Raw genomic sequence first — 16,506 nt, forward strand, 5'->3', positions numbered from 1 at the left:
TACATCAGCCATCAAAGGAGTCTAATCACATTACTGTTGTAGCTTTGTTGGGTTTTGTCCCCATTCCCGTCCCTGTCCCCTCGACCTGGCCTATGCCAGACATGTCCCTCTATCGTTGAGGCTGAGCAGGCATTTAGGGGTCACCTTCCTGTGTAATCAACCTCGAGGGTGGTGAGATTATGGCCAGCATCATTGGGCCATACATCATCCTGAGGTGAAGCAGGCCACAGGAGGAGGAAGAAGGAAGGAAGGAGGGAGGGAAGGGAAGGAAGGAGGTGGGGGGGTGCTAACGGGATGAGAGTAGGTCTATTAGCCAGACCCCAGCGTGATCCTCTACTCTTTTGTTTTGTGTCTGTCCTGTAGATCATGTGTCAGTGGGCGGCCTGGGAGACAGCTTCTATGAGTACCTCCTCAAGGCCTGGCTGATGTCGGACAAGACAGACGAGGAGGGCAAGAAGCTCTACTACGAAGCTCTGCAGGTAAACCCCTCCAGAAACCTAGCCTACACTCTTTTTTACTCTCCTCTCCCCCCTCCTTTCTACTCCCCCTCCTTTCTATTCCCCCTCCGCTCCTCTCCTCATCTTCTCTACTCAGCTTTTCTCCTGTCTTACTGAGATTAATGGCTACAGTACCAGCACTATCTGAAGCACTGACTATACCTTGTCAAGAGGCTCTTTCGACCTCGATTGAAAGCGCTTGTCTGTGTGTCAACAACAGTTACATTTCTTCCATTACTGTGAACAGTCAGAGTCAGAAATCAATAAAAGTATGGGTTGGAGTCTGAATTTGAAGCATGCTACGCCAGGTAGGAGTTGTCTATTTCTGAGTGTGGAGTACAAACTGCACTCCACAGGAGATAGTTCAAGTAGGGTTGAAGGCTGTCAGTGGATGGGGGGCAGCCAGACTCAGAGCTCTGTCTGGTGAGATGGGCTCTGACTGCTGCTAGCCCAATTCTCTGTTTCATTAGAGCCAAGCAGCCTGTCCTGTGGGAGATAAAGATGTTTCTCTCTGTGCAGAGGTCCTCAAGGACCCGGACTGCTCCAGGATATTACCCTCCCTCCTCAAGTCCCCTCCCAGACAGCCTCGTTTCCCCACCACACCTGCGTATCTACCCGCCCGTCCGCCTGCCTGCCATCACCACAAGCAGGTCACCCACAGCGAGAGGGTCCCCATGGCCACGCCATGCCATCCTCTATTTGGGTCAGGCAGACTGTGAGGCATGTTGAGAGGCAGGCGGTTAGGACAGACTCTGTTCTCTTATTAATGGCTCCTTGGCATCCTCGCCTCAGTGCCGGCCTGGCCTACATTCTCTCTCTCTCTGTGTCTCTTTGTCCCCCCCAATGAGAAGAGAAGCTGAACAAGATGCGCTGCTGTCTGCCTGTGTCTATCTGCTCCTGTTCTGGCCCAGCCCAGGTCTATTTGTCTGTCAGGCTTGCTGTTGCTAAACAGAATATAGGCTGCCTTTAAAGAGACCAAAGGAAATGAAATAGCCAGTTTAGGGGAATATTAATCAGCTGGTTTTCTGAGGCGGATCGCGGCGTATAAAGCCCAGCCGCCTATACACGGCCCATTTGATTGATGTGTCACTGCAAAAGCACAGATCTGAATCATCTTTTGAAAATGTCATTACTTTCAGGAGAGTTGCCATATTTATTTTTCTTAGGTCTTCCCCCAGCAGGAGAAAAGCAAACCCAATGAATATGAAAAGAAATGTGCCAAATGACGTGGTGATCAATTAGGCGTATCAGAGAATGCACCTGTAATAGTGTAGCGCTTCAGCATTCCGTCGACTCGTCTTAGCTGCGGTTATTTATTCCCTATGTTAAAAGGTAGGTTTATATCTCTTTCTACATCAATAATGGCCCATTATTTCTGTAATAACTATGTTTTGTCTGTCAGTCATGGGATGGTACCATATTGGACACCTGCTGTGTGGCTAGTGGAGGAGAGGGGCCACCCTTTGTTCTGAATGACACCTGGTGTCATGTCTCGCTGTGGGTGGGACACGCCCGCCATTTGAGAATATATCTGGGTAAAGTGGCCTTGTGTGTATGTGTAAATGTCAGGGACAAATAGGAACTTTGAGTCCACGCCGCCACAGAAAATAGATAACAGTGGCTGGTGACCAGGACCCCTAGTTTTCCTGCAAAAGCAGCTTCATCAAGCTTAACGATGCTATTTGGGCTGTAGTTATTCATGTTCCGGAAGGTTCTACTCCATTTGCAGGGGAATGGCTCTCGTCTGGGACTGGGAGTGGATAGAGTGCTCATCTGTCTTCCGTTCTTGTCATTGTCCTCCAGGCCATTGAGACCAGTCTGATGAGGAAGTCCAGCGGGGGACTGACGTACATCGCTGAGTGGAAGGGCGGCCTGCTGGAGCACAAGATGGGTCACCTGACGTGCTTCGCCGGGGGCATGATCGCCCTGGGGGCGGACGGAGCGCCCGAGGACAAGACGGGTCACCAGATGGAGCAGGCCTCAGAGATTGCCCGCACCTGCCACGAGTCCTACGCCCGCACCAGTGAGTCTGACTGACTGACTGACCCCGTCGTCTGGGGAACATCAGTCTCCGTGTCTCCCTCTACACAGCAGTGGTAGGCAACGGGGCCCAAGTGTGTACAGGCTTTTGTTTGTATTCTGCTTGAACACACCTGATTCAACTAGTCCAGTTAATCTTCAGATTAGGCTGTGATTAGTTGAATCAGGTGAGTTAATGCTGGGCTGGAACAAAATCCTGTACACACTGCAGCCCTTCAGAACCAGAGTTGCATACCCCTTCTCTGTAAAGTGTCTCTCTTTCATATACCTCCTTTAGATATTGTTTCAATCATAGAAACCTAATACTGTAGCTCCGCTCTGCAAGATCATAGTACCTGGCATTACTCTCTGAAGGCCTTACCTTTTTTAGTCTAAAACTCTCTCCCTCCCAGGTGAGACCATATTAGTTCTGAATCCTAGACAAAAGGAGGTATGGGTGTCAACAACAGCACACTCACTGTCTCTCACTCACTCTCTCACTCTCTCTCACTCTCTCTCACTCTCTCACTCACTCACTCACTCACTCACTCACTCACTCACTCACTCACTCACTCACTCACTTCTCTTCAGGAGCTGTTGAGCCTGGTTTCTCTCTGAGGCCAGAAGGGCTGCTGGGTAGACAGAGCATAGTGCCAGCCAGGTTAGTCTGAGTCAGAGGGTCTCTCCTCTCTCACTTCCTCTGGTCCGGATTGACCATCAGAAAATCTATTAGGGCTGGGAATTTCCAGGGACCTCACAATACAATAATATCACGATACTTACGTACCGATACTATATGTATTGTGATTTGATGTTCCAAACATATTGCTCACCATGTGTTTGGTGCAAAAGGACAAGAGAGCTATGAGAAAGTGAATTTTGATCAGTCATAAATTTAAGTTCTGAAAATGAATTGGCTCCTTATTTCAAAAGAAGATGGAGAACAAGCTATGAAGGGAAAATACTGGGGGTTTTGGTGCAGGTACAGCAAACTAGTGCAAAAATAATATTGCAATATTGTCAAAACGATACGCTATATCGTAAAAGATTATATGCCGATATGCAACTATCAATTTTTTTCCTCCATCACTACAAACTATCTATCCATCTAACTATATATTTACTATCAACAGAACTGGCTGAGGACATCACTAGATTAGATTAAAATACGGTTCTATGAAGCAGCGTAATCCCCTGGCCCTGCCTAACTCCACAGCACCCCTGTGCCCCCATTCAACCTCCATCCCACCTCCATCCTCTCCCCCTACCCCCGCTGAGGCACTGCCTGCTGTGTGCATAGGTGCTAGTTCTCATCAAACAGGGATTACAGGAAATAACAATATTGCTAAACTCTTAATTCACACAAAATCACATGACGAACTCCCTTTACCTTTTGAACTTACTCATAATCTGGTCTCTTGGCTGTGAAATGTTGTCATGGGTTCATGCTCCATCCAGGAACTGAAGTTGAGTTTTTTTGGTTCTCTTGACATTCTGTGTCCTTTACTTTCCCCTAGAGCTGGGTTTTTTGTTGACATGTTGTCTTCTTCCTTTGTTCCCATGTCATAGCCCTGAAGCTGGGCCCAGAGGCGTTCAGGTTTGACGGAGGCGTGGAGGCCATCGCCACGCGGCAGAACGAGAAGTACTTCATCCTGAGGCCAGAGGTCATAGAGACCTACATGTACATGTGGAGGTTCACCCACGACCCTAAGTACAGGGAGTGGGGCTGGGAGGCCGTGCAGGTGAGAACTACAGTAGGGTTGGGCAGTATCCCGATTTTCATATCGTCATACCGTCCTTCTCTTACCCCGGGACTTACTATATTATCGGCTTAGTACACAAGTGGTCGCCATTGGCCGTCTATTACCAAAATGCTAACAAAATTAGCACAGGTAATAGTGAATTTGCATAGCGGCTTCTAGCTAAATATGCAAACAAAAATAAACAAATTGCAAAGATAGTCCATCCAGATCATAAAGTTATACACTACCGTTTAAAAGTTTGGGGTCACTTAGAAATGTCCTTGTTTTTGAAAGAAAAGCACTTTTTTTTGTCCGTTAAAATAACATCAAATTGATCAGAAATACAGTGTAGACATTGTTAATGTTGTAAATGACTAATGTAGCTGGAAACGGCAGCTTTTTTTATGGAATATCGACATAGGTGTACAGAGGCCCATTATCAGCAACCGTCACTCCTGTGTTCCAATGGCACGTTGTGTTAGCTAATCCAAGTTTATCATTTTAAAAGTCTAATTGATAATTAGAAAACTCTTTTGCAATTAGGTTAGCACAGCTGAATACTGTTGCCCTGATTAAAGAAGCAATAAAACTGTCCTTCTTTAGACTAGTTGAGTATCTGGAGCATCAGCTTTTGTGCGTTCGATTACGGACTCAAAATGTCCAGAAACAAAGGACTTTCTTCTGAAACTCGTCAGTCTATTCTTGATCTGAGAAATGAAGGAAATGAAGGCCATAAGAGAAATTGCCAAGAAACTGAAAATCTCGTACAACGCTGTGTACTACTCCCTTCACAGAGCAGCTCAAACTGTCTCTAACCAGAATAGAAAGAGGAGTGGGAGGCCCCGGTGCACAACTGAGCAAGAGGACAAGTACTTTAGAGTGTCTAGTTTGAGAAGCAGATGCCTCACAAGTCCTCAACTGGCAGCTTCATTAAATAGTACCCGCAAAGGGCCTCCCGGGTGGAGCAGTGGTCTAGGGCACTGCATCGCAGTGCTAGCTGTGCCACCAGAGACTCTGGGTTCGCACCCAGGCTCTGTCGCAGCCGGCCGCGACCGTGGGGGAGAGGATGGAGGTGGGATGGAGGTTGAATGGGGGCACAGGGGTGCTCATTCAGGTCTACTCATGGCTAGTTCTGAGTGCAGGAGTCTCCAAAACCTCTGAGACTCTTCCTTTCTCTCTCTCGCTCTTTCTTTTGCTCTCCCTCTCTCTCTCTGTCACTCTCCCCTGTCTGCTGTATCATTGCCATGCTGCAACAGAACAGTGGCAATGCTGATTGCCCAGATCCCAGAGCTGTGTAATTGTATCCACTAATGACATGAGATTACCTATGATGGGCCTTGTGTTAGCCATAAATCAGCCTGCCTCTCTACCTGCCTGCAGATATTGTACCTCAACCTTGTTCAGCCAGACTGAATGTGGATGTGTGAGCGCTACAGCCCCAGCCCCTTCCTCATCAGCCCTGTTTTCTCCCTGAGTCATTGTGCCTAAGGCAGCCTCCCCTCCTCTCCTCTTCCCCCCTACCCCCAGGCAGAGAGCAGCCACACTGAATTGAAATGTGCCTACTCAGCAACTAGCTAGCACCGTGCATACATCTCCAACACACTGACATAAGAACAGAGTCAGCTCAACACTTCTCCCTCCACTCTCACGTTCTTGTCCCCCGTCTACTGTCTGTTCTCTCTGTGTCTCTCAGGCTCTGGAGAAGCACTGTCGTGTGGAGGGGGGCTACAGTGGAGTGCGGGACGTCTACGCCTCCAGCCCCAACCATGATGACGTCCAGCAGAGCTTCTACCTGGCCGAGACACTCAAGTAAGACCCTCTAGTCACACACTGTCATTCTGCATAGAGGCATCTGAATACCGAGCATTACAACTTTCACCTTGCCTTTACATTTGAGTCATTTAGCAGATGCTCTTATCCAGAGTGACTTACAGTTAGTGCATTCATCTTAAGATGGCTGGGTGGAAGACCCACATATCACAGTGGTACCAGAGCACCAAGTCTAGGTCCAAAAGGCTTCTTAATTAACAGCTTCTTTCCCCAAGCCATAAGACTCCTGAACAGCTAATCAAATGGCTACCCAGACTATTTGCAGTGTCCCCCCCCCAACCCAAATCTTTTAGCTGCTGCTACTCTCTTTTTATTAGCTATGCGTAGTCACTACCTCTACCTACATGTACATATTACCTCAATTACCTTGACTAACCTGTACCCCCGCATATTGACTCTGTACCAGTCACCCCTGTATATAGCCTCGTTTCTGTTATTTTACTGCAGCACTTTAATTATTTGTTACTTTTCTATTTTCTTCTTTTTTTACTATTTCAGTTTATTTTAGTAAATACTTTCATGACTTATTTTTCTAAAACTGCATTGTTGGTTAAGGGCTTGTAAGTAATAATTTCACTAAGGTCTACACCTGTTGTATTTGGCACATGTGACAAATAAACTTTGATTTGATTTGAAGTAAGTACAGTTTTCCTCAATAAAGTAGCTATCAGCATAATCCGAGCTAGTAAGAGGGGGAAAAAAGTCAAGTGCGATTGTTAGTCCATTAGATAAAAATACATCAGGTTTGTTGGCATGATTTTGTTATCCTACATCCTCCCCCAGAACATACCCTTGAATAACTACAGTATTCGATTTTCTTAAATATAATGGGACAGGTGGGTTCATGAATATTCCTCCCCATCATGCCAACTAGACAGTTATCTTCATCTTATCGTGTGTGGATGAGTTTGTCACCCACACCGTTTCATGACATCTAAGATCTGCTCTAGAATTTCATCACACCTTGAAAAACAGACGTCTCTTTATGTTGTATTCCTGACATTCAGTTTGTTTGAACACTTCAAAACAGATCAGAAGTAGAATAATGTCCTTCCCCCACTGAGTACTCTACCTCTGTCTGTGCTGTGCCTGCGGGCCTCTGAGGAGAAACTACTGACGTCCTGGGTATATTGTATTGTCACGGCCGGCTCAGACAGACAGGCAGGCAGTGTGCTGTGGACTACAGGGACCTCAGCAGTCTTCTCAGAGATAGCAGCAGTCACACACAGAGATAGATAAGAGGAGGCGGTGGCGGCAGGCAGGCAGACAGACAGACAGAGCGCTTTTACTGAGCCCATTATACCCCCCCCCTCTCAATTCAATTTCTCTCTGTCTCCTCTCCACTTTCACCATTGATAAGAGCAGAATGCCTGAGGAGTAGATGGACTATAGAATGGTGTATAGATGGATCTCTGTCTTTTTTACAGTCTAATCCTGGTCTGAGAGAGCATTAACCCCCCTCTCTATGGGTTCTGTTAAGTGTCATTGGTGTTGTTTTATTTCTATTGAGGATCAGTGGTGTTTTGTTTCTATTGCGGGTCAGTGGTGTTTTGTTTCTATTGCGGGTCAGTGGTGGTGTTTTGTTTCTATTGCGGGTCAGTGGTGTTGTTTTGTTTCTATTGCGGGTCAGTGGTGTTGTTTTGTTTTTATTGCGGGTCAGTGGTGTTGTTTTGTTTTTATTGCGGGTCAGTGGTGGTGTTTTGTTTCTATTGCGAGTCAGTGGTGTTGTTTTGTTTCTATTGCGGGTCAGTGGTGTTCTTTTGTTTCTATTGAGGATCAGTGGTGGTGTTTTGCTTCTATTGCGGGTCAGTGGTGGTGTTTTGTTTCTATTGCGGGTCAGTGGTGGTATTTTGTTTCTATTGAGGGTCAGTGGTGTTGTTTTGTTTCTATTGAGGATTAGTGGTGTTGTTTCTATTGAGTGTCAGTGGTGTTGTTTTGTTTCTATTGAGGGTCAGTGGTGTTTTGTTTCTATTGAGGGTCAGTTGTGTTGTTTTGTTTCTATTGAGGGTCAGTGGTGTTGTTTTGTTTCTATTGAGGGTCAGTGGTGGTGTTTTGTTTCTATTGAGGGTCAGTGGTGGTGTTTTGTTTCTATTGAGGGTCAGTGGTGGTATTTTGTTTCTATTGAGGGTCAGTGAGTGTGTTTTGTTTCTATTGAGGATTAGTGGTGTTGTTTTGTTTCTGTTGAGTGTCAGTGGTGTTTTGTTTCTATTGAGGGTCAGTGGTGGTGTTTTGTTTCTATTGCGAGTCAGTGGTGTTGTTTTGTTTCTATTGCGGGTCAGTGGTGTTGTTTTGTTTCTATTGCGGGTCAGTGGTGGTATTTTGTTTCTATTGAGGGTCAGTGGTATTGTTTTGTTTCTATTGAGGATCAGTGGTTTTGTTTCTATTGAGTGTCAGTGGTGTTGTTTTGTTTCTATTGAGGGTCAGTGGTGGTGTTTTGTTTCTATTGAGGGTCAGTGGTGGTGTTTTGTTTCTATTGAGGGTCAGTGGTGTTGTTTTGTTTCTATTGCGGGTCAGTGGTGTTGTTTTGTTTCTATTGAGGGTCAGTGGTGTTGTTTTGTTTCTATTGAGGGTCAGTTGTGTTGTTTTGTTTCTATTGAGGGTCAGTAGTGTTGTTTTGTTTCTATTGAGGGTCAGTGGTGTTGTTTTGTTTCTATTGAGAGTCAGTGCTGTTGTTTTGCTCCCCTCTTGTTGGAACCTTGTCACAGCACTCTGGTGTGACCTTATAGAGAGGTCATGGGCTCTGTGTCCCTGCTCTTCTTTGTGTCCCCGCTCTGCTCTGTGTCCCTCCCCTGCTTGGCACTGCTCTGCCCCGGGGCTAGGTACGGTAGCCACAGCCACGTCACCATGACTCAGTGAGATAACAACAAGCTGCATGCAGGAGAGAGGGAGAGAAAGAAAGGGAAAGAGGGGTAGGAAGATGAAGAGAGAGATGGAAAGGGGGGACCCGGGGAGAGAGGAAAAGATGATAGGTTCAAGGTTGGGCTAGAGTAAGGATAAGAGGCTAAGTGAGGGAGGGAGACTTGCTTGACAGAAAAGTTAAATATGTTTTCACCCTCCTGTGCATTTAATAACTGTGCAGCACTTTGATGTTGGTGTTTATTTTCCTTTTGTGGTCAAACCCCTGGGCTAATCTGCCTCTCTGACTGATGCTGCTATGAAACGCTGTGTGAGTCCCACCGCTTAATAGAGCCGTTCAAACGTCTGTAGTATTTAATGGTGGTGGAAAGTGATGCAATTTGGCGAATAGGGTCTCCAGATCCCAGGCCTCCCCAAATGTCTTGTTTACTGATGCTTGCAAAATCCATCTATTAGACACTGGCTCTCCCTCACTCCCTACTTTCTTCCACTCCATTTTGTTTCTGCTTCTCTTTCCCTCTCTCACCCTCTCTTCCTGTCTCCCCTCTCCTTTCTCCTCTCTCCTCCCTTTCTCCATTTCTTTCTGCTTCTCTTTCCCTCTCTCGCCCTCTCTTCCTGTCTCCCCTCTCCTTTCTCCTCTCTCCTCCCTTTCTCCATTTCTTTCTGCTTCTCTTTCCCTCTCGCCCTCTCTTCCTGTCTCCCCTCTCCTTTCTCCTCTCTCTCCTCCCTTTCTCCATTTCTTTCTGCCTCATAGCCAGGGTCCTCCTCCTTCCTCTCTTGGAGTGAGGTCACATTAGTAATGATGACTCTGAAAACAGTGTATATCTGGCTGTTTGCTTTGCTGTCTCCTCCTCCCGTTCCTTCCCAGAGAGGTGGACTGTGCTGTAGGCTTGTTGCCGTGGTCTACTGCATTAACATGTTCCCCCAGATCAAAAGCTAAGCACTTGTCAACATGAAGGGGCCCAAAAGCCCTCCCGATGTTCACTTTGTTCCCAGTATTAGGACACGAGACACTGTTAAAGAGGGATGCTATGCTGTGACTTAATGAGTTATTTTACTTTTATTCATCATTCCTAGTGTAGTGCAATGGGGCTTTGAGTTTTGAGTAATCACTTGAGTTCTGAGAACACTGGGGGCTCACTGACTGTGATGGACTCAATGTTCCTCCCCCTAGCTGTTTCTTGATCTGGTAGGTCAGGTGTGGTTTAACTGTTGGGAGGAGTGCCTGGACTCTCCCACCCACAGCCTTTAATCATCCCTCTCTGTAACATCTGGAGCCACCTCTCCTTTCTCTCTCACTCTGTCTCATTCTCCATCTTCATTTATTTTGATTTCATCTTTATTTAACGAGGCAAGGCAGTTAAGAACAAATTCTTATTTACAATGACGGCCCACCAAAAGGCAAAAGGCCTCAATTAATTAAATAAATAAATATAGGACAAAACACACATCGCGACAAGAGACACCACAACACTACATAAAGAGAGACTTAAAACAACAACATAGCATGGTAGCAACGCATGACAACACAGCATGGTAGCAACACATGACAACACAGCATGGTAGCAACGCATGACAACACAGCATGGTAGCGACGCATGACAACACAGCATGGTAGCGACACCACATGGCAGCAGCACAAAACATGGTACAACATCATTGGGCACAGACAACAGCATGAAGGCAATAAGGTAGAGACAACAATACATCATGTGAAGCAGCCACAACTGTCACGAGTGTCCATGATTGAGTCTTTGAATCTCTCTCTCTGAACATGGAGTGGTGTCCGCAAGGTCACCGTGGGGACTCGGGGTGGGCATGGCGTAATCCGGTTCCAACAAGTGTCACCTCTGTACCTGATTAAGGACGTGTAGGGTATAGATCCACCTCCACTCGTCCCCCAACCATTGGTTCTGGAATCAACTTTTGATTTGCGACCGGTTCACTCGCAAAAACGTAATGCCGAGTGCGATAGCTTTTGGCATGCGGTGACCAAGCTGCTGTTTTCTGCCAAAGGAAACAGAAATTGTTTAGTCTTTTGTCATTTTTATTTATTCATTGATTTGCATTGTTGGCTTGGCTCTCCCTAAGCTTGGCAGGGAAATACTGGCATGGGACAGCTCCTGAACTGGTTGTTCCCTGAGTTGGTTTTGGGACGTGTCTTCGTGAGACCACCCCCGGCCCACCACCGTCTCTGACACTCTCAGACATCTAGTAGATGTTGTCCATGATTGCATCAGTCAGAACTCAACTAGGACTTGAGGTTGTTGGTTTAAATAAGTGGTCGGTCTGAGGTCCTCATGTTTTGTTGATCACATATGAGTGTTTGAGCTAAGTTGAGTCTCTCTCTCTCTCTCTCTCTCTCTCTCTCTCTCTCTCTCTCTCTCTCTCTCTCTCTCTCTCTCTCTCTCTCTCTCTCTCTCTCTCTCTCTCTCTCTCTCTCTCTCTCTCTCTCAGATACCTGTACCTGCTCTTCTCTGATGATGACCATCTTCCCTTGGAGCACTGGGTGTTCAACACCGAGGCCCACCCCCTCCCTGTTATTAGGAAGGAGATGACAGACGAGCCCAGCCAGCTGGAGTAGAGTGGTCCTCCTGGATCACCCCCTGACCCCTCCCACCACCAAACTACTCTACCCCCTCCCCTTCTGAGCAGTGGGCGGAGCTGTCTCTTACTCCTCCCCCACCATGGGTGGAGCTCACCCAGGCAGGCCGCTTCCCTGGCAGACTGGACTCTCCTGTTTTGGAGTCCCTGACCAGACCAGATGGAACCGGACCGGCTGCCTGCCTCTCCAGAGCCAGACTGCCCCCTACTGGGGACTGGGAGGAACCACCTCATCCAAGAGTTCTCCTCTTGTCATCTTGTAAAGATAGTCTGCATGCTCCCCCCTCCCAGTGCTGTAAATCTACCCTCCTCTGTGAGGAGAACAGGACACTGCGCTGTAAGATTTGCCGTCACTCCAAAAAAAGCCATACTGATTTGAAGAAAGCTTTGTCATTTATTTTCTTTCGTTCTTTCCACCATTTGAGGTATGTGTTTGTGGGTGTGACTGACAATAGATCAATGTCAATCAACATATCACATTTGTGTCGTTCTTATCGTAAGTATGATTTTAGTCACACTTTAACAATGGACCATTTAGGTGGATTTCTGTTTAAGACCCAGAGCTTGGTTCCTTACCTGCTTGATAGTCAAATCTTAACTAGTGCCTTTCAGTCTAATATGGTCTATCAAATAAGCAGTTCAGGCAAATGGCAAGGTTTTTCATTTAAACCGGTAGGTAGGTATCATCATCATTGTTCAGATGGCATGGTTGATTGAGTGCTTTGTCACCTCCTCTACCACACTGACATCTGGTGTTGAACACCAGTAATACACCAGTCCAGTCAGATGAGTGTAGCAGGTCAACATAGAGTATTAAAGGAGATGAAGTACCTTGATGGGAAAGACCTGCACTGAGAACAACCTCTGTTTTTAAATAAGTAGAAATGTTGACTATCTATCTGTTCCCTTCCTCCTGAAGTATGGAACGTGTGGACAGTAGAGTTAATTCCTTCTACCAACATGTCATCAATTCATTCAGCCTAGTCCCCCACCCCCATCATCATGTTCCTTTGTTTTTGAATTGACAAAGTTGACATGTGCTTTGTTTTGTTTGTTTGTTCCTTTATTACAGGTGGTAGAGACATTAATCCATGTGATGTAAAATAGTTGCTTTGCTGTTAATTTATTCCATAGTACATAGGAAGGAAGGTTTGGCATCAGGCACCTTGGTTGCACTGTGGAGAGAATGGGCCCTGTGTTGTTGTTTAGGTGCATTATTTGGGAGACGGGAGGGAGACAGTGTGGGGGAGACAAGGGCAGAATCAGACCAAGAATTTGGGAGTCAATCATATGTAATGAATGCATCGTATGAATGTACCATCAAATGTGAACTGAAGATTATTTTACCTTTTGTTGTTCTAAATTTGTTTGTTGAGATTTCTTTTTTGTTCCTTTCTTCTGGACAGCACAAAATGCTGAAACAATGTGTCGTGGTACCCAGAGCAATCTATTTAAAGAGGTGGGACATTGAGGTTCCTGCATTATGAGGCATTTACATGACACCTCAACATTCTATGGCAGCCATGTTAGTTCCCCATTTATGTTACATAGGGAATATTTAAATAATGATATGTAACGGAATGTCTAGGATAAGAAATATTCCAAATTCGTAGTTTGCCCAACTCTCTAAATATATGGCTCTGGCGGTACCAATCAGAGGAAGCTGTTAGTCAGTTCAGAAGAAGAGGAAGCACAAAGAAGAGTTGTTTAGTTGTGTTGAAATGCAATGAGAAGATGCAAGGAAGGTTGTATGTCCACTACACTGATGGCATACACTCACATATGAACATACATACATACATGCTGAATACTGTATAAAGACAAGATGATGAATACATCGAAGTGGTCACACTGTACATGCATATCGTATTCAGAAGTACACACTACACACTCACACGCTCCAACACACTTATGAACATGGAAGTTTATGGACACTCAGAAATGGATTTTCAGGTGACCACAGGACCCATCAAACCACTCTGTTGTCTCATCATAAAGGCAAAGTTAAAGGGGAGCGGATTTGTATCAAACCAGGTCTCGTGGTCCTGTTCTTCTGTAGTGTACATCTTTCACAGTCAGGGGCCACTGATGTCCACATACAGTACATCTTATTGGGAAATAAACGGGGTAGGATCAAGAGGTCTTGAAGAAGGGCCTTCGTCATGGTTGAAGTCATTTTCTTACATTAGAGGATAGACCAGACAAGAGGTTTGAGAAGCTGATATCAGCCCACTACTGGAGCCAAACTCTGCTTTCTACAGCATTCTTTAAGACATAATAATAATACCTGTTTACCTTACTGGAGGAAGCAATGTTAATGAGAGAAACTGTGATATCCATGTAGGCTGACATCCCTACTACCTAGTTCAGTTCGGTAGCCATTCCGGCTCCAGGGAAGAGCGTCACTATACACTGTGATACACTGTAGATATGAAATTGCTGCATTCACCATCTCTGCACTGTCGGAGAGCCTAAGTGGTTCTCCTGACTGTTGCAGCTTTAGGGAGCAGCAGAGATTACTCGTAGTGATACTGAGAAACTTCAAGTCGCTGTAAAATGCTAACACGTGACATATGAACCATTTCCTTTCATCTTTGTTTCAGATATGCAGACTAGAAGACGTGCTGTTCATTTCAAATTGACTTTGTGGTTGAATATTGTGTTGATGATCTCTCACATTACAATGCCTTTTATTTGTGAATCTCTTGTTAATGGTTTTGTGAAACAACCTCAAATGTAAATGGTACAATAATGCTGATAATCATTCCATTGCACATAGTTTATTTTGGTTTATATGCAAGTTTAATTTTGTGAGGAATTGTTCTGTTCTGTTTTTTTTGTGTGGTTTGTTATTGAAATGTAAATATTCCATTCTGGCAAATATGCCATTATACATTTATATAAATCTTATGAGCTTAAATGATATTAAATGAGCAGCAAAATGTTTCATAAACTATATTTGTTACACTTCTATTGTGAATAAAACTATCTTTAATATCAAGCATTTTTGGTGTTTTCATTCTGAAATGACCTCGACATCATTTATATTAGTGCTTCCAGACCAGGTCAAATGTGTTTATCAGAGGAAATTCAGAACTGTCTCAATCTCACAAAAACAATCTGTTTGGATAGTTCCATCTGTGCCACTGACTTAGTCTGGCTTTAATTCCAGTTTGTCTACAAATTAATAATTGATATGTTGGCTTCACATCTCCATCTCAATCAAAAAGATCAGTTAAAGAATAAGACTAAATCAAATCAAACTTTAAATGACGTTTGATTTGATTTTTGGTTGAGATTGAGATGTGAATAAATATAAATTATTAATTTGTAATCAATCAGAGCTTGAAACCCTAGAACTAGGTATTGTCTATTTTAGTTGAATTAAAACAATAGCTGTTGATGACATTACAAATCCTATATAGGCCTAAATAGCATTATTGGCGATATATGGGTGATCTGTATGATCACGTTTCACTTGCTCTGTTAAACCTACCTTTTGGAATAGAGCCCCGCAGTGGAGGTGTCATAACACCCATAAAACCTAGCGGTCAAAAAGAGAAATGGTTCCCATAGGGAATTTTATAAACACTTAAAATAAGGGCTGTGTTTTGTGTAGGCTTACCCTGGCGTGAGGTTTTGATAACCATAAAAATCTCTCTCGGACAAGGTGACTTTTATCAATATAGTCCGAATGTAAGCTTGTGAGCATTGTTCTTAGGAGGCTAATGAATGTTAATTGTTCAGGGACATAATAATAGAAATGGTCGCTATTTCCCAAATAATCACTTAATAAATTGAATTGAGGTCCATCTAAAGCTAGGTAATGTACTGTATACAGTTGTGAACTAAGGACACAGGGTGGCAGCACAACCAAGAAGTACACAGTAATAGCTATGAGGGACTTTGTCTATCCCTACACTGAACAAAAATATTAAACATGCCATATAAAGTGTTGGTCCCATGTTTCATGAGCTGAAATAAAACATCACAGAAATGTTCCATACACACAAAAAGCTTATTTCTCTCAAGTTTTGTGCACATATTTGTTTACATCCCTGTTAGTGAGCATTTTTCTTTTGCCAACATAATCCATCCACCTGACAGGTGTGGCATATCAAGAAGCTGATTAAACAGCATGGTCATTACACAGGTGCACTTTGTGCTGGGGACAATAAAAGGCCACTCTAAAATGTGCAGTTTTGTCACACAACACAATGCCACAGATGTCTCAAGTTTTGATGGAGCGTGCAATTGGCATGCTGACTGCAGGAATGTCCACCAGAGCTAGAATATGAATGTTCATTTCTCTACCATAAGCTGCATCCAACGTCATTTTAGATAATTTGACAGTACGTCCAACTGCCCTCACAACCACAGAGACCACGTGTATGCCGTCGTGTGGGCGAGCAGTTTGCTGATGTCAACGTTGTGAAAGAGTGGCCCATGGTGGCGGTGGGGTTATGGTATAAGCTACAGACAACGAACATAATTGCATTTTATCAATGGCAACTTGAATGCACAGAGACACCATGACGAGTTCCTGAGACCCATTGTCGTGCCATTCATCCACCGCCATCATCTCATGTTTCAGAATGACAATGCACAGCCCCATGTTGCAAGGATCTGTACACAAATACTGGAAGCTGCATACTCACCTGCATACTCTGCATACTCACCAGACATGTCACCCATTGAGCATGTTTGGGATGCTCTGGATCGACTTGTACAACATCGTGTTCCAGTTCCCGTCAATATCCAGCAACTTTGCACAGCCATTGAAGAGGAGGGGGACAACATTCCACAGACCACAATCTGATCAACTCTATGAGAAGGAGATGTCACACCAGATACTGAATGGTTTTCTGATCCACTTTTTTTTAAGGTATCTATATTCCCAGTCATGTGAAATCCATAGATTAACGCCTAATTTATTTATTCCTAGTGACTGATTTCCT

The 16,506-nt window shown here is 44.7% G+C and overlaps 1 protein-coding gene across 1 annotated transcript in view; it reads left to right on the plus strand.

Moving 5' to 3' along the window:
• LOC112250144 (mannosyl-oligosaccharide 1,2-alpha-mannosidase IA) overlaps window positions 1-14,549 on the plus strand; it is a 174,697-nt gene extending 160,148 nt beyond the window's left edge. The window contains exons 8-12 of the mRNA XM_024420035.2: window positions 364-479; window positions 2,301-2,520; window positions 4,086-4,258; window positions 5,952-6,067; window positions 11,402-14,549. Coding sequence (XP_024275803.1) covers window positions 364-479; window positions 2,301-2,520; window positions 4,086-4,258; window positions 5,952-6,067; window positions 11,402-11,528 — 752 coding nt within the window. The 3' untranslated portion in view covers window positions 11,529-14,549. The remainder of the gene's footprint in view (window positions 1-363; window positions 480-2,300; window positions 2,521-4,085; window positions 4,259-5,951; window positions 6,068-11,401) is intronic.
• Window positions 14,550-16,506: the final 1,957 nt, after the last annotated feature.

This window comes from Oncorhynchus tshawytscha, linkage group LG05, assembly GCF_018296145.1.
Source record: "Oncorhynchus tshawytscha isolate Ot180627B linkage group LG05, Otsh_v2.0, whole genome shotgun sequence".
Lineage (NCBI taxonomy): Eukaryota > Metazoa > Chordata > Actinopteri > Salmoniformes > Salmonidae > Oncorhynchus > Oncorhynchus tshawytscha.